General features: G+C 43.6%; 1 protein-coding gene across 2 annotated transcripts in view; it reads right to left on the bottom strand.

Moving 5' to 3' along the window:
- Positions 1 to 18,677, bottom strand: part of WDFY2 (WD repeat and FYVE domain containing 2) — a 175,368-nt gene that overhangs the window by 28,845 nt on the left and 127,846 nt on the right. For both annotated transcript variants that reach the window (XM_065902253.1, XM_065902254.1), the window contains exons 5-6: positions 15,957 to 16,107; positions 7,788 to 7,900 (exon numbers count right to left, since the gene is read on the bottom strand). In XM_065902253.1, coding sequence (XP_065758325.1) covers positions 7,788 to 7,900; positions 15,957 to 16,107 — 264 coding nt within the window. The remainder of the gene's footprint in view (positions 1 to 7,787; positions 7,901 to 15,956; positions 16,108 to 18,677) is intronic.

The following is an 18,677-nucleotide window of genomic DNA, read 5'->3' as shown; positions in this document are numbered from 1 at the left end:
TGTTTACTCACTTGGCCCATTAACGGAATGGCAGGCGAGCCTGGGAGGACAGTACATGAGAGCAATGAACTCTCAGGACAGAAGCTTCAGGGATGGGAGCTTCCCTCTGAGGAGACCACTGCCTCTCTCGGCAGACAGACATCGGACTGAGCAGCAGGGCTTCCCACCCGACACCTCTGGCGGCAGGGACAGTGACCCACCTTCAGCGAGCCCACCTTCCACAGCAGTGCAGACACACACACCTCCCACTCCATCCACACCCAGACCATTCTCCTTGCCCTTCATGACCCATAACTCAAGATGGAGAATGAGACCTGGAGCTGCAGTGGCTGTGGGTTTCTGGAGTTTCTGATATCTTTCTGATATTTTAATTGAAAAAAATCATTTGTTCCATTTGATTCACTCCAGATTTCTGTTTCCCCTCAGTGTTTCATTATATGCTTCTCCCCACCTTGGCTCTCCACAATGTGACTGATGGATAATTGAACATACATGAATTCACTCTTAAAAGTCAAGGTTTTGTCTATTCTAGTATATACTCTCATAAATGGAATTTTTTTTTAATGGCGAAAGAAGCGTCTTTTTATTTATTTGGCCATGCCAGGTCTTAGCTGTGGCATGTGAGATCTAGTTCCCTGACCAGGGATCGAACCCAGGTTCCCTGCATTGGGAGCTCAGAGTCTTAGCCCCTGGACTACCAGGGCATTCCCATAAGTCTACATAATATTCCAGCATGTGTATGTACCTTATTTCACTCACTGTTAGATTTTTCAACTTTTCACTATTATAAATTTTCTTAAGATGAACACTTTTATACATAAAACTTTATTCACTGTTCTGATTTAGTGAGAAGAGAATCCCAACCGTGGAACCAGATCAGAGTATAAACACTTAGAAATTAAGTACATGGTACCAAATACTTAGGGAACTAATTTTTGGAGGCTGACAACATATCTTTCAAAAGCTAAAGATGAGGTGGATGGTCACAAGTCAGGGTCTGGAAGTGCCGGGTGTGTGTCTACCAGTGTGGCCAGGTACCTCAACACAAGGGTCCCAATCACACCTGCTCAGTGAGGATGCGTGGGTGAAACGAGGCTGCAGGAGAGCCATCCAAGGGAGTCCTTGAATAAAGTACGGGACCCTTTGGTTACTGCTCTTCTCTCCAGGTTGAAGTGGTGGGTGTTTCTGGAAAGGTAGATGTGCTCTGTCTCTAGGCTGTACCTCATCCTGAGATCCACAAGGGCACTGCCAGCTGACCCCTTGCCGCCTCCTCAGCGTGCCCCTCGATCACGTTCGGGTTAAAGCACCATGATATTCCCTCCTGAACCTGCTGTCACCGCCAAAGTTCCCGTTTTCAGGAAATGGCACCACTGTCCACCCGAATGTTTCAGACAGAAACATGGAGACCACTCCTCCCCCAATCAATCATCAGGTGCTGTTGACCCCTCTCTCCTTAACAGACCTCAAATGCGTGCTCTTCACTCCACGCCCAACGCTGTCCTTCCAGTCCAGACAGGAGTCCCCCTTTCCACACACTCCAACAGCAGCCTTCCCTCTAAACACTCTCCTCTCATCCATTCTTGGCCCCACTCAATCCCCCACCCGCTGCCTCCACAGGATCTGTTGCCATGGAAACCATGTTACCACCCTGCCTCAGCTCCACCGCTGTTTTCCCACTGCCTGAGAAAGATGTCCGAAGTTCTTCACATTGCCTGGAAGGTTGGCCTGTATCCCTCATGTCCAGCTCTCCACAGGTGCCAATGGGCTCCATTCAGACTTACCCACTGTGGGCTTCAAACTGGTTTATACATCCGCGGTCTAGAATGTTCCCGCCACCCAGGTAACTCCTCAGTCTCCTTAGTTAACTGAAAGTCGCTCAGTCGTGTCCGCTCTTGCGACCCCATGGACTATATAGTCCATGGAATTCTCCAGGTCAGAATACTGGAGTGGGTAGCCGTTCCCTTCTCCAGGGTAGTCTTCCCAACCCAGAGATTGACCCGGGGTCTCCTGCACTGCAGGAGGATTCTTTACCAACTGAGCTATCAGTCTCCTTACACTGTTGTTTAAACACCACTTTCTTAGAAACCTTCCTTTAACTCTCTGGATGAGAAGAAACTTTCTTGTTATCCACTCCCAAAGCAGCCTGTGTGCAGCACTGGGGCTTCAGAACATTTGCTACACACATATTTCCAATTATTGGTCTAATGCTCATACTCCATTAGCGGGAGTTGAACAGAGCAAGCACTAGGCTGAGTTTATTTACCAACGTGTGGCAGCCCTTGTCACATGGAGATCCTAGGACTTGACTGACTCTTGATGAAAATCCATGTCTACTGGGTGTGAAAGCCTCCATTGCAAATGAAAATTAAACTTTCAAATTAATGATATGAATGTGCACGTTTGCACTGAACTTTGCCTGCTCTTATTTTAGTTATTTTTGTTTAGCTAAACTATTACTTTCAAAACTTCTCCTAACAGTGAACAAGTCTGTATTTCATTTTCCATTAAGTAGTATACTTTGGCAGGTTCATATTCAACCCTTCTGTTTCCAATATGTTCATACTACCCAAAAAATTTCTTAGAAGAAAAAAAAAGATTTTATGGATACTATTAATTTTCAATGGTCAAGATGTGATTTTTCCCCCCTTTGTTCAAATCAGTATATGACTTCCTGGTAGAAATATATTCTAATTTCTGCAGAAATATCAAATAACTATGATAGTTGGCATTTAGCTCCAAAAATAAAACCAGCAGAGGGAGCATAAGAACATAAAAATCAGTTTCTTAAATCCCCATGGGTTAGTAAATGCCATATTTTGGCCTTCGGGTATGGCTATTAGGCAGATTCCATCACTAACTCACATTTTTTTATGACTTTCTGCACTGTAACAGAGAGTGATGGATGAATGGCTATGACTCTGTACACATACTGAAGACTTGTCTGCTTCTGAGTTTGAATCTGGACTGATAAGATCCCCAAGATCAGTCTTTAATGAACCTGGACTCATCTTAAAGTCTTTGTTTGGGGGGTAAGGGAACGAGGTGATTAAGCTAACTCTCCATTCTTAGATCCTTTGTCCACAACTGTGTCTGGCTGAGTTTGGGACCTCCCAAGGTCCAGATGGACTTACTACATAGGAAGAGCTTCACAATGCTCGAATCATCATGGAATCTCTCAGACACCCTTGTACTACCTATAAATGAATCAGCAGTGCTGTAGCCAGACAGGAGAGAGAGTGGGTAGGTCCTACTGTCCAGGAATAACGATAAGTTAGATACGTGATCTGGGTTTCCCTGGTAGCTCAGAGGTAAAGAACCTGACTGCCAATACAGGAGACATTGGTTCGATCCCTGGGTCGGGAAGATCCCAAGGAGAAGGAAATGGCAATGCTTCCAGTATTCTCGCCTGGGAAATCCTATGGACAGAGGAGCCTGGCAGGCTACAGTTCAGTGAGTTGAAAAGAGTCGGACACGACTTAGTAAACAACAAGAAATGTGACCTGCTAGATTTATTTGCCTTTGGGTTAGATAACAACCTTCCTGGGCCATGTCCTGTCTCCCTCTAAGATACTTCATGGTGAAATCATATGAAAATATTTTGCACTCTTTCAGAAAGATAAGATACAATATCAAGGTTCTCAGTTGTGTCCGACTCTTTGTGACCCCACTATAGTCCTCGAGGCTCCTGTGCCCATGAGATGCTTCAGGCAGAATGCTGGAGCGGGCTGTCATTTCCTATTCCAGGGGATCTTCCCGACCCAAGGATCCAGCCCACATCTTTTATGTCTCTTGCTCTGGCAGGCAGGTTCTTTATCACTAGTGCTACCTGGGAAGCCCATGGAACTAACTTGGAAGAAAGAAAAGAAAAGTGAAGGTGAAGTTGCTCAGTTAGGTCTCTTTGCGACCCCATGGACTGTAGCCTACCAGGCTCCTCCGTCCATGGGATTTTCCAGGCGAGAGTACTGGAGTGGGTTGCCATTTCCTTCTCCAGGGAATCTTCCCGACCCAGGGATCAAACCCAGGTCTCCCGCATTGTAGGCAGACACTTTTACCACCTGAGCCACCAGGGAAGTCAACTTGGAAGACGTGAAACAAACCCTTGGGCCACCCCCTGGCTCATCTCACAATGAGAAGCAGCTGCTTGCCTCTTTTTTGACCTGGAGGCAGCAATACTGAACTCGGAGCCCTCAGATCAGTGCTCTGGGCAACATCTAACTACTAAAGACTCAGAAGTTTGGGCTGAAAGCCACCTCAGCTGAAACCAAGTCTGGGAACTCTCCAGCCCATCACCATGCCTGCTGAGCTAACCGCCTAACACTTTGCCCTGGGTCCACCGACTCCCTGCTCTCCCATCATTGCGGCCTCACTGTGAGGGACAGTTTCCTACCAGCTTTTCCATCATATCACTCTCTGCAGCCAGAGCAATCTTTTAACATCCAAGCAGGTTATATGAAAATTCCAGAGTAGGCAAAAAAACAAATGAACGGTTTTCTTCGCCTGGGGAGTGGGGAGAGGCAAAATGAAGCTACTGCTTTGGGGTGAAGCTTCTGGGCTTATCATAATACTTTCAAGGTTTACCCATTTTATTGCACATATCAACAAAGACTTCGTATTGTTGAGTAATAGTCCCTTGTATGGATATATTATGTTCTGTTTCTCCAGTTATCAGTTGATGAACACATGAGTTGTTTCACTTTATGGACGCTATGAATAATGTTATTTAAATTAGTATACAAAAAAAAAATCCAACTAGGTTAACTTCTTCACTTAAAACCATTTCTCCCTGACGTCAGGATAATCCTCTCAGTGATCTGAACTGACTCTCATTTCCTTTCTGGCTTCCTTCTCCCCGCTCCCTCCCCCCACCCACCCATACTCTGTGTTCCAGCCAAGAGTTAGTAGACGTTCCCAAGAGAACCAGGCTTTTGCAGATCCCCAGGCCTTGGGCTCTGCTGGTTTGCTCTGCCTGTACTGTTCTCCTTCCTTCTCTTTCATGAACTCAACACTCACTCCTCCCCTAAGTTCTTAGGTCCAAGCCACATCTCCCCTGGGGAGACCTTCCCTGACCAACTCTCACTCCCGTGCCAGCGAGGTGCCCGCTCCGTATTCGTGGACATGCGTGGTGTGGCTCCCCCAACTCAGCCATCAGGCACTATAATCACTGTTTAGCTTCAGTCTCACTCACTGGGTAGAGAGGAATTTGAGGACAATGACGATGCCTTTTTGTTCTGTGACTGGGAGTAGTGGCCAGGGTCAACCAGGGAGAGCCCAGGAGGTCCCGGCAGAATCCCCCAGAACAACCCCAAAGGACAGGAGAGAGTGCAGTCAGAGGCTTCAAACCGAGAGGGAATGTGTTTCAGAAGCCAAACAGGGCAGTCACAGCAGGAAGGAATGGCCACAATGTCAAACGCTACTGAGAGGTTAAGTAGGACATAGTTTAAAGCGTGTCCACTGGATTCAGTAACCAGCAGGCCACTGGCCACCTCGGGGACAGCAGTGTGACCGGACTGACAGTGACAAGCCAAACTGCAGGTGGCAGGAAAGCCAATGCAGAAGAAGAATGTGAAGCAGCTGGGAAAATGAGTCTTTTAAGAATTCATGACAACATGAAGGTATCATGCTAAGTGAAACAGACCAGTCACAAAGCAACCAATACTGTGGGCTTCCCCTCATATGCGGTGTCTAGAGTCACTGAATCCAGAGAGACAGACAGCAGAATGGTGGTTGCCGGGCCTGGGGGGAGGGTCTGGGGCAGGGAGTTAGTTGGCGTCTCATGGGCACAGTTTCTGTTTTACAAAAAGAATGTTCTGGGTGGTGGTGGTTGCACAACAATGTGAAGGTACTTAGTGTCACTGAACTGCACACTTAAAAATGGTCAAAGTGGGGACTTCCCAGTGATTCCCCTGGTCAGAGAACTGCATCCTGCATGGCACAACCCCTCCCCACCCCTCAAAAAAACGTAAAAAAAAATGTTAATGGCCAAAACAGTCAATTTTAGGTTGTGCACATTTCACTGCAACTTAAAAAAATAAAAAAGCGGCACTGCTGTTAAGATGAGATTAGAGGGGTTTTGTTATTTTTTTTTCCCCCAGAGGCAAAAAAAACTTCCCATGTCAGTAACTTGCAAAGAGTGAACTGGTCAAAAGGGAGATGGAAGGATTAACCTGCGGTGTGGAGACCCCGAGAAGGATGAGGCTGGGGCCAAGGACAGCAGGAGGCAGGAGGGCAAGAGAGGAGGAGGTGGAGGAGGAGAAGTTGGCTTACTGTGGAGGGAAGATGGGGTGGTCAAGAACCAAAGATTTTAAGAACGCTTCCATCTGATAACCTTCGTTTTTCTTTGAGGGAGGTCTGGGAAGAGTGGGGAAGGTCTGAAAAAGCTGCCGAGGGGATGAGAGGAGGGGTGTCCTGCATACGGAGCCGGGTTCTGTAAGGTGGCGCCTGGGTCTAGGCTGGAGGGACGGTTCTGGAGACAGTGGGCAGAGGCTCAGACCGTGACCCCCGGCAGACCCCGTAGCTGAGTGCACGAGGAGACAGGCGCAGAGTCTGAACCCCAGGTGAAATTTACCAAGGAGGAGGGACAAGGAGTCCCGAGCTGAGAATGCTGGGCAATGCACAGCTGACGCGATGGGGAAGGAAGGAAAGATGGGCCCAAGGACGCTGGGGAATGAGGGGTCGAAAGCGGGACTCCTCAACCAGGACAAGAGCAAGCGCAGGTGGAGAAAGGCCTTGGCGGAGGCACGGATTAGGAGACTGAGGCCAGCAGGGCAACAGTCCCGACCTGGGGCAGCTTCAGGGTCCTTGTCAGGCTAGAAAGGTGGCTAAAAAGAGAAATCCAATCAGAAGAGACCTGGGTTCTACCCACAGGGGAGTTTCTGTGTGTTCTTCCTCCCCAAGGCACAGATAATTAAGATGATCTTTGATGAATCTTTCCGCTAGATTCAATCTTCTCTTTACAGCATTCCTCTTTTTCCCTTCAGGAAATCCCTTGTGATCTAGGTACTATCCCATTTTACATCCTCATTCACCTACTTTTGTTCTTATAAGACATCTAGACTCATATTAACTCCGTTCTATACTGAATAGGTGGGCTGGTAAACTGCAGAAGACACAAAAGCTCATTAACAACTACGGACAGGCAATGATTCATTTTCCAGGGTCAATATCACATGTTAAAAACACGAGTAAAAAATTAATCGTCATTGTTTACCCAAGTCTTTCAAAGGCCAAGTGTGGATATAGTTTATCACCCTGTTTAAATGACCTTGAGCAGGTCAGTAACATAAAGGGGGACTTGAAAAGAGCTCCAGAGTAAGGAAAATTAGAGGAAATTGTTCCTTTTTTATGTAGGCTAGCTACCAGTGCGAAATCTATTTTTCATTTCACTTGTCTCGGAAGTAGAAGTCTGTCCCACACACCATCTTCTTGCTCCAAGGAGGGCAAGGACAGACCGAGGCAGCTGTCCTTCCGGGGTTCAGGCAGTTGCCACACAGCCTCAAACAACGTCTCATTTAATGTTTGCCCACCACGGCTTTCTCCAGCATAACATGACAAAGAACCAGATCACCACTTCTGAAAGACTGTTTGCTCTTTTGTTTGAAATGATGGAGAACATTTCTGACCCTCCATCTTACTGATCAATGCTGCAATCAGTTACATCTATCACGTGTTACCATCACACAGGTCCAGTGTGTACCTCGGCAGCACATCACGTGAATATCAGAACATGCGGCAGGGGATAGATAGGCCAGGGTGAGAGCAGCACTTGGAGGGTCCGCTTTCAATCCCACCTGTGTGTCCTCTGAATGTTGTGACCAGGGTGCAGTTTTCTTGCTCCAGTTTGAGGATGGTTACTTGGCCTGACTGGTCACCAATGAACACATGCCGGGTTTCAACATCAAATCTATCATGTAAGCATTAAGGATTGTTTCTCAAAAGTGAGTGGATGGATTGACCGCTCCCCACCTTCCCACCAAAAAAAGCATAAATGTAAAAGAAAGGTGCAAATCTCACATGAGGAGAACCTGGATATAATGCTGGAAGACACAAAAAGTGGAAGTAACTAAGTGGAAGACATGCTATATTACTGAACAGTGGGATTCAACATGATAAAGATGAGAATTCTGACAACATGAAATTATAAATATAATACAATCCCTGCAAAAATTAATTTTTCCCCTTAGAATTGGATATATTCATTCTAAAGTTCGCATAGAAAAATAAGCAAGCAAGAAGAGCCAAGAATACTCTGAAAATAAGAGTAATGTGGCATTGTGACTGGGGGAGGTTAGCCCTAAAACATGTAAAGTTTCTGAGTGTGCTACTTAAATAGACAGACCACGGGAACAGAATAGAAAGTCTAGAAATAAGCCCCAAAGCATGTAGAAATTTAGTACATATCTGATAAAAAACTGGCTTTTCAAATGAACAAGGAAAAGATGAGTGAAAAATAAAGTTGACACATGCTGAGCAGTCATTTGGAAAAATAAAACAGGATCTGTATTCTTTATATGCCAGGATGAACTTCAAACGAATGAGGGATCTAAATGAAAAAAAAATGAAAAATATAAGTTCTAGATGGGAGAGCTCCCTTCTCACCTTGGAGTGGGGAAAGCTACGATTCAAAAACACAAACAACAAGCAAACACCATAAGCAAGGCACAGACAAACTGGAAAAAATATCTGCAACTGATGTCACAGAAGGTCCAAATCACTAACATAAAAAGAGCAATTAGGAAGAAGACTACAAACCTAGTTTAAAAAAAAAATGGGCAACATACATGATGGATAGCTGAAGAAATGAAAATGGTGCTTTGCAAAAAAAAAAAAAAAAAAAAAAATAACCTAGCAGGCTTGACTGGTATCCTTTGAAATGCTGCTATTTCAAGATTGGCATGGCGTCTGGGAACTTGGATTTTGGGAGGGTTCCCACCACTTTAACAGACAATAGTGGCTGACTGAGCCTTAACTGGGTAAACAATACAATTTGTGCCAAACACCTGCTTTCCTTCTGGGAGCCTGGAATTCTGGTCCATGCAGGAAGAGGCTGCCTATGTGACTGTCTCCAGTAACAACCCAAAGCCACTTCTGGTTGGGAATGACCAGCAATGCTACTTGGACAGATCTGCCCCAGAGATGCAATGGCCAAAATAAGAAATGACATCCCATGACGCAGTAAGCGCTAATGTTTGGAAACGATCCAAAAGTCCATCGAAAGAGGACTTAGTGAATATGATGCGTGCCTGGTTGCTTCAGTCATGTGCCACTCTGCGACCCTGTGGACTACAGAGCCTTCCAGGCTCCTCTGTTCATGGGATTCTCTAGGCAAGAGTACTGGAGTGGGTTGCCATGCCCTCCTCCAGCGGATCCTCCTGACCCACGGATCGAACCTGAGTCTCTTATGTCTCTTGCACTGGCAAACAGGTTCTTTACCACTCACCTGGGAAACCCATTAACTATGATACATCCAGCCAAAAGAACCCTACCCAGCTAAGAAACTTGACATGGAATAATTTCTAGGATATTTTATGAAGTGGGGAAACAAAGCTGAGGTATATGAGAGTTTATATGCTACCCTACCTTTGTGTAAGAACAAGAGGGAAATATAAGAGTGTGTTTATGTGTGTGCGCGCATGCACACACTTGTGCACGTGCTTATATTTACAAAAGGAAACACTGGAAAGATAAATTAAGATTGGTCAAAAATGGCTGTTGGGACGTTCCTGGTGGTTCAGGGGTTAAGACTCTAGGCTCCCAAAGCAGGGGGCCCAGGTCAGGGATCTAGGGATCAGGGGTCAGGGATCCGTGGTCAGGGAACTAGGTCCTGCATGCCACAACTAATGATTCTGAGTGCCACAACTAAGACCTGGCACACCCAAACTAAAGGAAAAAAGAAAATTTTAAATTAAAAAAATTAACTAAAAAATATTTTTTTAAGTTTAAAAATTAAAAAAAAAAAATTTAAATGGCTGCCTATGGACAGAGGAGAAAAAAGCTGAGGAGACAAGGATGGTAGTAAGAATTTTCTCTCATCAGGTCGTTTCCATGATGGAATCTTGTAATTATTCTACATATGAAAATATAAAATTCATATTTTACATATGAAAAATACATATTTTTTAAAAAATCCCCCAAATTGACAACAAAGCTACTATCAACTTCCTGATATAACCACAGAGCTAACATAATTATTTCAAGTCACTTTAAAACACAGCATTTTAACTGTATATTCTTGGTGGAATATATCCTCAGGACAAAGAAAACAACAAAAAAACTTAAAATCTCATTCAGTGGTCCTGTTATTATAATACTGTTATCATTATTTTGAAACAACTTAAATATACCATGCTGGTGCTCAGTCACTAAATCATGTCCAACTTTTTCAACCCCATGACAGTAGCCCTCCAGGCTCCTCTGTCCTTGGGATTCTCCCCGCAAGAATACTGGAGTGGGCTTCCATTTCCTTCTCCAGGGGTCTTCCCAACCCAGGGATCAAACTCAAGTCTCCTGCACTGGCAGGTGGATTCTTTGCCACTGAGCCACCAGGGAAGCCCTAAATATACCATGGGATAAAGCAGAATAAGGAATTACGCTGATGCTTAGGAACTAAGGTTTTCGGCCCAAGACAAAAGAATCAAGTACAAAAATGAAATAAAAACTCTATAAGGTGAAATCTGAATTAAAAATATTATATGAACTAATGATTTATTTTTTCTTTTTTAAAAATACACATGCACGTACTTCCTAGCTATCTCTGAGTACTGTTCCTCACTAAGAGAAATGGCTGATTCCAGGACTGGAACAGGAAAATACCAGATGAGCTTAAAACATGTTGTGTCAAAAAACAAAAATGCTACCAAAGGCGAGTGGGGGGTCTATCAAAAAGACACAGGAGCCAATATGATGTGGCTCTTACTGGCCAAAGATGGGACAACATGAGCATCAGGAAAAAAAAAATAAAAAGGGGAAGCAAATTCCCTGGCGATCCAAAGGTTAGGACTCCAGACTTTGACTGCCAAGGACCCAGGTTTGATCCCTAGTCAGGTAAGTAAGATCTCACAAGCTGGTCAGCACAAACAAGAAAAGAAAAGAAAAATTTAAAAAATTTTTAAAAAGAAAGAAAGTGGGAAAAGGGGAGCAGTTTAATGAAATATAATGAATATATTATTAAAAACCAAACTAAGAGTTATAATAATGCTCAAAACACAAATCTCTACTGAAGGTAACCAGGGCATTAAATGTCTGCTCTAAAAATGAGCAATTAAAGAGAAATAATTAAGAACTTACATTGCTTTTCCTGTACTAATTGTATTTCAGGATAACCAAACAGCTGTAGTCAATGAGGGAAAGTTCTACTTTATAGAAGAAATCCAACTAATAAATGTAGGAAAAAAATGAAAGGATTACAAAATCACCCTTTTGCAATCCTAATGAAAGGACTGGATTTGGGAAAGGAAAAGCAGTGGATGAAACCACTAAAGGACAGGCTGACGGGGAAGACTGCCCTGCAGGCATCCCGCTGCCACCACAGAACCACTGATCAATCTTGCTATCACTGGAAGGGTGATGACCCGGCACGGTGTGCTTCCTGCTGAGAAGCAGGATGAACCACACAGCACAACTAAGTGTTCTGACCAGAAGCTGAATCTGAACTGAATCCACATAGCAGAGGCCACTTTCAGTTTACAGAAAAACTGGGGGAAAAGGTAGGAAGAACAAGTTATATGACATCATGAGGAAGCAGAGGTCACTCTAGAACATGAGACTCTAAAGGGGAACTGACTTGGTCCCCTCAACAGGTACAGTGGCATTAAAAAAAAAATCTGAAGGAAGACTGGGAAATTTAGGAGATGCAGCAACCACATCCAATGTGTGGACCTTTTCTGGACTTGATTTCAAACAGATCCACTGCAAAAAGCCACTTCTGAAACAATAAGTTAAACTTGAAAATGTATTAATTATGCAGTATTATCAAGGAGTGATTATAAACTTTAGGAGTAATGACACCACTGTGGGAAAAGGTTCATATTCTTCTGAGAGATGCATAATGAAGTGTGTAAGGATAAGAAGACATAAAGTCTGGAATTTGCTTTAAACTACTCCAGGGAAAAGAGACAGAAAGGGAGAGAAGACCTACAGTGCATTGGAGCAGTAAGTACACGAGTGTCCACCACACTATCTTCTTCAATTTGATACATGTTTTAAAATTTTCATATTAAGACATTTTTTTAAGCAAAGGAGAACAAGCTATAGCAAATTCTTCTGGCCTCAAGAATAGGGAGAAAAGTTATCAGATATACATGAAAAAATATTAGAATTTACAAAGAATAAAATCGCCTTACATTTTAACTATCTTGATTAATTATAAGGACACATGAAAAAACAGATGCAAATCTTCACAACTTTGGGAAAATAATACACACACACACACACACACACACACTCACTCACTCACATATATGGATGCAACACAAGATATTTGGAAGAGGGCAAAAATAAAATTATAGTAAAACTTCAAAGCCAGAGTGACTGGCATTTAGTATGACATGAGGAAATATGAAAATCAAGATAATCTTAATAGCTTTTCAGTACTCTTTCCCCAACTAGGAATAAACAGAAGAGGGTGGTACCTTGGAAGTATCTCCAACATGGGAAAATTCTTAAGATGCAGAGTACCTAAATTATTTTTGTGGAAGCATGACCAGATGTGACCAAAACTTGGTCCAATGACAGAATGAAGGATGAGGCTAGATAAATGTAAAAACCGGTAACTGAAGTGGGGGAGGAAACAGTTCTATTTCCTACGTCAGCCTGCCATGGGACCTTGGGGAAATAGCTCCATTCTGCTGTATCTTGTGCACAGGGCTAGCTCAAAGATTTAAAAACCCAAGCTCTAATCCTGGTTCTGCCAGGTAACCGTCACGTGACCTCAAGAAAGTCTCTTAACCTGCTGAGCCTCTGTGATGCATTCTACTCTGAAAATTGAGAATTAGGTCTTTATGTTTTGCTAGGGAACAAAGTAACATTATGTAGAAGCACTACACAAAGTAACATTATGTAGAAGCACTAGGTAAACACTCAGGGACTGCAAATATCAGATATCTTCTTCTTTTTCCTCTCCTTCGCTTCCTTATTACTATTATCGTTGTTGTTGTTGGTAATGATAGCCTGGCTTCCCAGGTAATGCTAGTGGTAACGAATCCACCTGGAGATTCGATCCCTGGGTCAGGAAGATCCCCTGGAGGGGGCAATGGCAAACCACTCTAGTATTCTTGCTTGGAGAATCCATGGACAGAAAAGCCTTGTGGGCTCTTGTCCATGGGGCTGCAAATGGCCGGATATGACTGAACACACACACATAATATGATAGTTCACTTAATATTTGAAGTGTCAGATCTTCAGCCAAAGCAACAAAGATTTTGAGGTGATTTCAAAACTGATAGTTCAATTTGTGAACTGGTCAGTCGTTTTGTAATCCTTTGCTTCCTCTACCTGAATTTTGGTTACTTTCATTGCATATTTACTTCGCAAAGAGGCCTGAAAGAAGAGGAAAAAGACTATATTCCCTCTGACTTATTCTATCACTTGTCGGCTTGTTTGAATGACTGTTTAAGATGCAGATGGGAGAGAATGAATTTATATGTAGATTTTTATCTACACCAGCAGCGTCCACTATGAAGAGAAATGGGGGTCATAATATTATTCTGAACATCTTAAGTTATTTCAACAGATCTTCTTTTCATTATCACTAACCACCCCCCCAAAAAAACCTGTAAGTATAGAAGACAGCAGAAAGAAGGGGGGGCGAGGTGGTGGAGGAGGGGGGTCCCATGAAACAAATGGGTTTAAAAACTGGATTTCAAGTGAACCCCAATGAGGTATGGGTTGCTTATTAACAATCTACACACCAGGTGGCTCCCAGGAAAAGCCCTGCAGCCTGGAAAAGTCACATGGTTCTCGGCTGAGACTCTCTGGCAAATTCAGCATCGTTATGCATCAGTGCACGGCACTGGGAAAATACCAGGTAGATATACACTCCCAGGAGCTAGGGCTGGCACTGTGACTCGGAACTGGAGCTAGGGAGGCAAGGGGAGTTTTCTGGAAAGGCACCTCTGCAGTATTGCAGCTCCCTTCCAAGGTTGGACTGGATGGTCATTTACATGGGGGAAGGAAGCCTGGGGCTTTCACCACACATCAAAGCTTCTGCTAGCCCATCACATGATTTTTTTCTGCCTGGTTAAACCACATGGTGTGACCAAAGGAAACAGCTGAAAAATGAAGATGACCTTTGGAGATGCCTGCACAGACGAGTCAAAGACTATAATAAGTCAGGACAAGTTTAATTCTGTGTATTATGGGTTCCCTCCCCTACCATTGTCAGATAGTTTAAAAAATAAACTTCATAAGGGCAAGATCTGTATTTCTTTCTATGCTCCCCAGCTTGGTTAGGTGATACAGAAGATACATCACTAGGCCTGGCTAGTGAGAGAGAAGCCAGAATGTTAAGAACAAATTATATTGATGCCATTGGTTCTTTTCTCAAAAGGGTAAAGCAGTTTAATTGCTGGGAAAACCCAGCAGTCCACAGCAGAAGACCTGGGTTGTGGTGGTGATTTTCCTTGATACCAGCTGGGGGGCTGCAGAGAGAGGCACGTGACCCACTCTGGGCTGTAGCTGGCTCATCTGTAAATGAGAAATTGGACGGATGATCTCTCAGGGAGATCTAATCTGAGCACTACAAGAAATCATTAATCTACTGGCAGGAGAGATCATGTACTTCAATTCAAACATTATGCTTGTCTGAACTGGCTTTTTAGTAAGTAAAGCATGGAGTTTCTTTTATTAACCACCCTCTCAAAGATAAGTCGATCTTGATTTCCATTCCTCCTCACCCTTGCTTCTGGTCTTCTTGGTAACTTGCCACTTTTAAAACTTTCCATACGGCCATTCTCGGTTTCTTCTTCTTGCCCTTTCAGTAGGAAAATAAGAGTGACATTAGCCTAAACACACACACACACACACACACACACACACAACTGCCACATGTCTGCAAGGAAACAGCAAGGTACTCTGTCAGATGCAAATTACTGAATAGGCATTTTATAAATATGAGATGAAAATCTGAAAGAAAGTCTTATTCTTTCATCCAGCTTTTAGAGGCAAGTAATCTGTTTATAACTATTTCCTCATTTGTCAGAAGGTGGAGAGATTCTATGCTTTTTAAAGAAGAAACTCAGGGCCCCTTCCTTCTTACAGTGGTAACATCACCCATCCAGGTCTCACACTTGTCAGGCCCATGTTCACTGGTGCCCAGAGCGCTGGATGTGAGGATCACCCATCATTGGCAGGTATGCACAGTGAGCACATGGACCCTGGAAGCTTTGGAGATAAGAGTTAGTGTCATTCTACACATTCTGGAAAAATCTGGTACCTGGAACAAAGACTTGTACATAGCATTACCATGTTCAGTCAGCCTACGCTGGTCCCAGCATGGTAGCTTCTCAATAAATATTCTTAAAATGAATAGGGATCCATCCTGTGGTTCTTCTGCCAGGCACCAAAAGCGAATGTTCCCAACCTTAATACCTATGTGTAAATTATTTCTGTACAAAAATAAAAGACTGTAATTCAGTGACAGCGTTATCTCCATGTTCCATAATCTTTCTGATGGCTGAGGCTCACAAATCTGGGCTGTGTGCTGTGCAGATGTCAGACTCTGCTCACGGCAGACCCACAACCTGCTCAGCACAGACTGTTATTTAAGGTGAAATTGATTTACCCCGCCTATGTGAGGACCCCTGACAATTTACGTGTTAGGACGGTTTATAAGCTTCTTAATCAGCTGGGCAACTCAGCAAATAAAACACAAAATCTTCAAGGTGCACATACCCAGAATGCTCATGAAAGAAAGAAGTCAACAGCTAAGTTCCCACCAAGGGATTCTGTCCAGCAAAGGATACTGCAGGCCTGAGGCCACAGCACTGGTGCGATAACCTCCCAGACGCTGCCCACTCTCGGAGCAGTGCCAGGCAAACTGCTTGTCCTGTCCCGTGCTCAGCACCCACTCCAGCTCCAGGACAAACTGGATCATCGTCACTCGGCTCTGATGCGCTGGAAACCAAGAGACAAGAAAACAACCCATCAAGCATCCTAAACAAGGCGTGGTCCACAGAGGGGCAAGGTTGTCTCCTCCCCTGCCCCAGCGTAAGCTAAACAGTAGATATCATGGCAAACGCAAGCTAGAGCGGTGGTTCTCATCAGGGGTACAGCCCTGCCCCTGGAGAAGACCACATCGGAGATCCTATAAGAAAATGTTCCCATAGCCCAAGGGCCGGGGGCCACCTCTTTTACACTCGTTAGAACTGCTGGTCTAGAGAAAGCCAGATCACTGCGACTGCAAAACACGTTAGGAACGATGCTCTCCCAGTAAGTTACTGGGTCAGTTTATTTAAGCTTAAGAAAAAAAAGCAAAGAGCATTACTGTCCTCCTTTTGATGAAGGCTGGATTTTAAACCCACAACAAAGTTCTAGATGAATTTTCCATGACAAATCAAATGCTTGGAGCTTGGAAAGGACAGCAGAATTATTCTCAAAGGCCACATTAAAAAAAAAGAATGAAATATCCCCTACATCAAAGTATACATGAGATAACTGGAGCAAATTTCCCAGGGTCGCTCAGAAATAAGGGCGCCACCATCACAGAAGTATTGCATCACACACTTTCAGAGTTAGAAGACACTATTCATGTCCTCAACCCCTTCTCCCTGCCTTACATGTGGACAAACTGAGGCAGGATCAAGTCGAGGAGTTTGGTCAAGGTCTCATGGCTTCTCAAGTACCAAATAAAATCAGTAAAATATTTGCTTTCTTCTTCTTATACAATTCCAGGAGGCGAGGTATGGGGGTGTCCATGGCCACTGAACAAAGCTGACTGGAATAAAGAAAGATTGAAGTCCCAGAACTTGGACCTCACCAGGCTACCTGTACCCAGGAGGTGGCAGCCTGGTGGGTGAGAGGAGACATCCTGAGCGGGACGAGGTGGCAGAGAAGACATCAGCTTCCCATTTTCATCATGAAAATAGGACGAGACATGGATGGATCAATGCAGCTCTATCAGCAGTAACAATAATACTGCCAATTTCTGAATGTCTAACAAGTGCCAAGGACTGAAAGATATTCTCTCAGTCACTGTAATGACTCTGCAAAGCTGGGGGGCCTCTTTCTTTTACACACACAACCTGGCCTTGGAAAGATGGTCCTTCTAGACTGGTGACCAAACAGTATGGTCAGAACAACAGCGAATCCCTCTGGGACAGACATTTCACCAAATGCCTGATGTTTAAAAATCTGACATCTGAAGCTGGAGTGTCTAAAGGGATTTAGAAGGGGCATAGAAGCAATGATACTGTAACTTCTCTACACAGTACCTGCCTTTCAGAGAATCGGCCACCATCAAGATCAAAATGTTGTCTTAAACTAAAAAAGATGGGACTTCCTAAAGAAACTCCTGTCATGCCTGTGTCATCAAATGCCCAATTTAAGTTCCACCAATGGTGGAATAAAAGCGGACTCTCTAATGGTTCACTTTCAAGTCTATTTCAGGCAGAAAGTGGCCCCTAGCACCTTGCTCTCTTTTTTCAAGAAGGCGCCGTTGATCTTCCTGTTACTTTCTAAGTCCAAGGGGATGACAGTAGCCCAGAAGATAAGGGGGTTTGCAGCGTTCCAAGCTACCATTCTGGGTCAGGGGAGGAGACAGACTCAAAAATCTTATGTGACTTGCTCAAAGCTACACAACCAATGAGTGACAAGGATAGAATTAAAACCCTAGTCTCTCTGCCAAAGTTGGTTCTCTTTCTCTGTCATGCTGCCTATGACTACTGAAAATACAAACAAAAACCAACAAAAAACAAACCCTAAAACTCAAAGCACATACTCTTTCTAAGATGACAGAATTCTCTTATTAAAAAAGAAACCATTTGAAGATACATACGTAGTGCTAAGCTTCAGGAACCTAGGCTTGAAGCCTGGCTGTACTTGTTAAATAGGGGCCATGATCTTCATCTTGGGGAGGAAACATCTAGTTTCTCACAATTAAGTACACATGACCCCTGAACAAGGCATGTCTGAACTGCATGGGTCCACTTATACGCAGATATGTTTCAACAGTATATATCACAGCACTTCCCGATCTGCAGTTGGACAAGAGTCAACTGCGTGATGTTAGCTATAGTTTGTTTGTTTTTTTAATAGATGTTTCTCTCTCAAGTTGAAGACGTTCCTGTCTATTTGTAGTTTGCTGAGAGTTTAGATCATAAATGGGAGTCAGGTGTTATTGAATGCTTTTTCTGTGTCAATTAATATGATCCTATGATTTTTCTTCTTTAGGCTTTTGACGTGACGGATTACACTGATATTCACTGAACCAGCTTTGTGTATCTGGAATAAACCCCACTTGGTCATCGTGTATAATTCTTTTTACATGTTGCTGGATTTGCTAGTATTTCTTTTAGGACTTTAACGTCTAAGTTTATGAGAGAATTAGGGCTGTAGTTTTCCTTTCTTGTAATGTCTTTGTTTTTGGTATCACTTGTTTTAAAAGTGATTGTTTTAAAAAATGGTAATTGAGATAAAAATCTACATAATATAAAATTCACCATTTAAAACATTTTTCAGTGTATAAT

The sequence above is a fragment of the Muntiacus reevesi genome, chromosome 11, assembly GCF_963930625.1.
Source record: "Muntiacus reevesi chromosome 11, mMunRee1.1, whole genome shotgun sequence".
Classification (NCBI taxonomy): domain Eukaryota; kingdom Metazoa; phylum Chordata; class Mammalia; order Artiodactyla; family Cervidae; genus Muntiacus; species Muntiacus reevesi.
The sequence above is the reverse complement of the archived record's forward strand: the minus strand, read 5'-3'. Positions and strand labels throughout refer to the sequence as shown.